Source organism: Phyllostomus discolor, chromosome X, assembly GCF_004126475.2.
Source record: "Phyllostomus discolor isolate MPI-MPIP mPhyDis1 chromosome X, mPhyDis1.pri.v3, whole genome shotgun sequence".
Lineage (NCBI taxonomy): Eukaryota > Metazoa > Chordata > Mammalia > Chiroptera > Phyllostomidae > Phyllostomus > Phyllostomus discolor.
The window spans coordinates 81596876-81602577 of record NC_050198.1 but is presented as its reverse complement, the minus strand read 5'-3'; the positions used below and the strand labels follow the sequence as shown (position 1 = coordinate 81602577).

The following is a 5702-nucleotide window of genomic DNA, read 5'->3' as shown; positions in this document are numbered from 1 at the left end:
TTAAATGTAGACCATTCAAAGAAATGTAAGATATTGCTGTACTAACTTAAAATATAAGAGGTTTCAGGGCATTGCTTCATATAGCCATGTGTCCCCCATCTTCTTGCATTTCCTCTCTGTGGAGACAATTACCCCAATTTTCACTTGGAAATGTGGAAGCAATTTAAGGGAAACCTCTTTTTCAGAATAACTAAATACAGAACTAGCATTATGCCTCTCAAGTTCTGATGACACTCCTGTGAAGGCAGGTCACCATCCTCTTCATCTCTTACATATGTTTGTCACTTCACAAGCAGCATATGCTTCCACATCTATGGATTCACCATTTTTGTGTACTTAGCCTGAGATGCTGAAGAAGGTAAGGAAGGAGACCCAGGAGTAGGTTACTTGTATAGGGTGAGTTATAGAATCTTTTTTGGTAAAAACTTTTAAGGACCAGTGAGTCTCTTATTTCAGAGATGGTTCAAGAAACTCCATCACTTAGCAAACCCCTTCTCTACATTTTCCAGCAATGAAGGAAAATGTAATAGATTTCTCATACTCTGAGGAATGTTGAGGTTTGTTTGGGTTGTATTGTTGTTTCTTGTTTTGGTTTTTTATTGTTGTTTTTGGGAGAAATCAGAGACTACTAGCATGTTATAGCTAAGAGAATTCATAGGGATCACTTGGTTTAACCATATTTCAAATAAAAAATTTAGGCCATTTGAGGACAAGAAACTTATCCAGAGACATAGCCAGTGAGTAGTAGATGCTTTAAGGAAGTGATTAGAAAAAGAAAGGATAGTCTCATGAAGCACCTATACATTAAGGGGTGCTGGGCATATAAACAGCAATGTCAAGGGGAAGCATATCGAGCAGCTAAAGAGCTCCATTCACACATTTATTCCACAAGTAATTCTTGAGCATCTTTTATGTACCAGACACTATTTTAAGTTTTGGACATATACCAGCGAGCTAAAGAGACAAAACTCCCTGACTTGATTGAGAGTACATTTTGGTTGAGAGAAACAATCAATAAATGTAATGAACAGATAAAATATGCAATGTGCTAGAGACAATAATCCTAAGGAGAAAAAATAATGTGTCAGAGGAGTTTATATGATGTCAGGGACTAGATATGAAATTTTAGGCAGGGTGGCCAATGTAGGACTCACTAAAAAGATGCCTTGTGAGTAAGGACCTAAGGTAAGGGAGAAGGTAAGTAACGCAAGGATCTGGGTTTCATAAATATGGAGCAGCAAGTTCAAAAAGAAGAAAGCCTCTGAGAAAGAGAGGAGCTATGAGTATTTAAGAAAGAGTAAGGAGGTCAGTGTAACTGGAGCAAAGTGAGCACAGAAAAGAGCATTAGGAACTGGGTGAATGGGGGCACAAACTACATAAGGGCTAATAGGTCATTATAACATGATTAGTGTTTAATCAGGTTAAAATTGGAAGCTACATACATTTGGGAATACAAGAGTGACCTGCTTTGACTTACAGTTTAACTGAATCATTTAAACTGAACAGGGACAAAGAAAGAAACAAGGAAATCAATAAGAAAGTTATTGACAAAATCAGATGAGTAATGATCACTTAAAATAAAGGATGGCAGTCTGAATGACAAGAGGAATAGTTAGATTTTGTATAATTTTGACTACCTAGGTGATATATATATATATATATATATATTTATTCATTCATTATCTATTGGGTTATTATGATGTCCCAGACATTGTTCTAGGTACTAGGTATATGACAGTAAAGAAATAAGATAAAATCCTTATCTTCAATAAATTTACATTTGAATGGGAGACAAAAAGTAAACAAGTAATCAAATTGTTAATGTAATTTCAGATATTGTAATATGCTATTAACAATAAAGGAGACTGAGGAGAAAGAGTGAAGAGGGTAGGAAGAGAGAGCCTTTAAAAATAGGCTGGTTACTCAATCATGCGTTTTGTCACCCTTACTTTTTTCTTTATTTTTTTATCGTTGTTTAAATACAGTTTTCAACCATACTTTTAGAAACATAACATTAGATTTTCAGTATTAACTGGGTCTCAGCAAACACAACAGAAAACACAGCAGCTCAAAATGTAACTTCAACCATGGATATTCACAGAGGGTTTTCACAGACCTCAAGGGGACCATGAAACACTCCATTTATGTAATATTGATTCAGATCAAACAAGTACTTTGCAGCACTCTATAAACACAAGAATAGGCAATATTTTAGCTAAGACTGTCAGAGGTAACCCCTTGGTGGAGATTGGTAAATCAAGGTGACTAAACAATCAGATGTTTTGGAAAATGGAGAAAAGTTGAGACAAACAGGAAGATGACCTCATTTTCCTCTCTTCTTCCTTGGAAAAAAAAATTATCCAAGAAGGCAAGTATTGGAAGAAGTTGGAGGACTTTTCATACCACCATTATCAAAAGGTTGGGGGAATTTGCTATTTTCTAGCAGAGGGGAATATTTTTAGCTTTGATCCAGTTCTCATTTTACTTTCACCATTTGTATTTCATATCTTTTGAAAAGGATGAAGAAAATAATCTGTACAGTCTAATTATTTTCACCTTCCACACAACACCCTTCCATCTTTATTCTCATTGTTTCAGGTAAAATTAGGCAAGTGGGAAGAATGGCTGTGGACAATACTACAGCAGTGTTTGAGTTTCTCCTTATTGGAACCTCCAACTATCCTGAGTGGATAATCACATTTTTCACATATGTGTTAATAACTTACCTCAGCACTTTGTTGGGGAATGGCCTCATCATAATTCGTATACACATTGACTCCTGCCTCCACAATCCAATGTAGTTTTTTCTTAGTAACCTATCTTAGACCTTTCCTATGGAACACTCCTTATGCCCCAGGCCTTGTTGCATTGTTTTCCTGCTCCTCCTCACCTCTCCTTGTTCTCCAAATGAGTGTCTCCTTGTTCTTGGCCACAGCAGAGTGCCTCCTACTGGCTGTGATACCTATGACCAAATGCTTGTTGTCAGCAATCCCCTGTACTATTCTATGGTCATAAATGGCCCAGTGGGTGTCTGGTTGGCTTCCACCTTGTGGGGAGATTACTTGTGCTCACTGCCGTGCTCATCTTACCTCTGCGTCTTCCCTTCTTTGGGGTTAATGTCATCAACCATTTTGTCTGTGAGACTCTCTCCCTCCTCAAGCTGACTTGTTTTGATACCAGCTTCAATAAGCTTATGATCCTTATCACAGATATCTTCACCTTACTCTTACCCTTTGGGTTTGTTCTTCTTTCCTATGTCCAAATTGTCACTGCTGTCCTAAAGATTTACTCAGTCCTGGGTAGGCTCAAGGCCTTTACTACCTGCGATTCTCATTTAACTGTGTGACAGTATTCTGTGGGGCAGCCATCTCTATGTATGTGAAACATCAGTTCAAGTCATCCCCTGACCAACACAAGTGCACCTCAGTATTTTATGGGGCTTTGACACCCATGATAAGCTTTTTAATATATAGCCTGAGGAACAGAGATATTAAAGAGGTAATGAGAAAAGTTATGGTGAAAAGGGCATAAGCCTTCTTTGCTTCTAAACTTCTAAAATAAAGAACTGACAGTGACTACAGGGGAAGAGGAAGGGAGGTAATGGGAGAAAGTAGAGGAAGGAGCAAGCAAACACACACTAATAGAGGACTCATGGTCATGGAAAATGGAGAGGATTGACTGTATGAGTGGGGAAGATGGGGTTGGGGTGAACAATGGGGGAAAAGGCTGAAAAACTGTAACTGAATAACAATAAATAAATAAATAAATAAATAAATAAATAGACATTGGCTACATCTCCACTGATGAAGAAAAAGGTTTAAAGGGTCTGACTTTACCCTTGGCAGAGCATGTAATTGTCATATGAAAAGCCTACAAAAGTGTTCCTACCCCAAAACAGTATCTCTCCTGAGACTTGAATTTCTAATACAGGCATATTTTTACTCTTTTATACATATAATACATTAGTGTTCACCCATTAAGTTACACAGAATCATGAGAAAATTATATTACAGCCATTTCTTGCATTTGTGTAGGGTGTTTTTTTTTTCTTTTTCTAAACTTCTTTCAAATCTATTTTTTATAGTCCTAACACCTAACACCATAATTATTTCCATGTTAATGATGACAAAACTGAGGCCCAAAGGACTTGAGACTTTTCCAAAGTTATATATGATTGGTAGTGGAATTTGTCAAAAAACTATGGTACATTTACACAATGGAATACTACCCAGCAGAAAGAAAGAAGGAGCTCATACCATTGCGACAGCATGGATGGAACTAAAGAGCATTATGCTAAGTGAAATAAACCAGGTGGCAAGAAACAAACACCATATGAGCTCACCTTTAACTGGAACCTAATCAACAAAACAAACAAGCAAAATATAACCAGAGACATTGAAATAAAGAACAATCTGACAGTAACCAGAGGGGAGGTGGGAATAGATAATGGGGGGAAAGAGGGGGAAGACTTTTAGGGACAACTATAAAGGACACATGGACAAAACCAAGGGGGACATGGAGTCAAGGGAGGGAGGTGGAGATGGCTGGGGTGGGGGAAGTGGTGGGGGTAAATGTAGACTACTGTACTTGAACAACAACATAATATTTTTTAAAAATATATTAGAATGCAGATCACATATATGCCACCACTAAACTTTTTCAATATTATCTAAAAAATTATTTGGAATCAAAGACTTATAAATACATTTAACATTTATTGAGTACTTATCACATATTATTTTCACGACAATTTGATAAAGTAGTGCTGTTACAGAACAAAAAAAGGGGGGGACCTGGGACAATATACTATTATTGAAAAAAAGCCCCCAGGTCCGTTATGTCCGCCACCAGAGGAAAGACGTCTCTCAATGCCAGAGATTTGTGAAAAGGAAAGGAAATGTTTATTTAACGCTATAAAATGTTTATTTAATGCAGACTTAAAGTAGTGACCTAATGTCTTCACCAAAATCGCAAAGTCCCTTAAAACACCCACAAACAGACACAGTCCTCCCTTCCTTCCCCCTTTGCCCAGTCCAGAGTACCGTATCTCAGGAAAGGAAATAGAAGTCTATGGCTCAGGCAGTCCTCTGGTTATTCCCAGTTAGTACTCCATCTCGACTGGGAGACCTCCCTGGGTTCCTGGCACCCTCAGCTGAGTTGCCAGGATCTCTGCTAAAACCAGGTGGTGGTTCCCCTTTCTAAAGCTGCGGGGGTCCCCACTCTGGCAAAGGCACATGGTCCTCTCTCCCCGAGCCACGGGAGTCCCCACTCTGCCAGAGCCATGGTTCTCTCTCTCAGGGCTGCAGGAGTCTCTACTCTGTCAAGGCCGCATGGTTCTCTCCCTCAGGGCTGAGGGAGTCTTCACTCTGCTAAAGCTGTGTGGTTCTCCCCCTCCAATAGCTGTGATCTTCTCTGCACTTCCACAGCCGCATGGTTCTCTCTCTCAAGGCTGCTGCATCTAGGTTTAAATCCCCGTGCCCTTCTTCCTCTGCAGCCCCATTTCCGACTCCTCCCACACTCGGCTTCACATGCCAGAACTCATACCCTTCCAGCTTTACTGGACTGCCATCATGAGTCTGGGCAGGTGTGGCCCCAAGTCCAGGAGCCAATCTTCTCCAAGCTCCCACGCAGGCACTGTTAACTCAGGGGACCTGACCCCCAGTCACGTCTTGGTGGGGTAGTTACTTCCATTCCCTTGGCTC

General features: G+C 39.5%; 1 protein-coding gene across 1 annotated transcript; it reads left to right on the top strand.

Moving 5' to 3' along the window:
* Nucleotides 1-2621: 2621 nt before the first annotated feature.
* Nucleotides 2622-3531, top strand: LOC114505498 (olfactory receptor 13H1). The gene is given in 6 exon segments (XM_028523382.1): nucleotides 2622-2817; nucleotides 2820-2894; nucleotides 2897-2959; nucleotides 2962-3057; nucleotides 3060-3338; nucleotides 3341-3531. Coding segments are annotated over 6 exon segments (900 nt in total).
* The last annotated feature ends 2171 nt before the right edge of the window (nucleotides 3532-5702 follow it).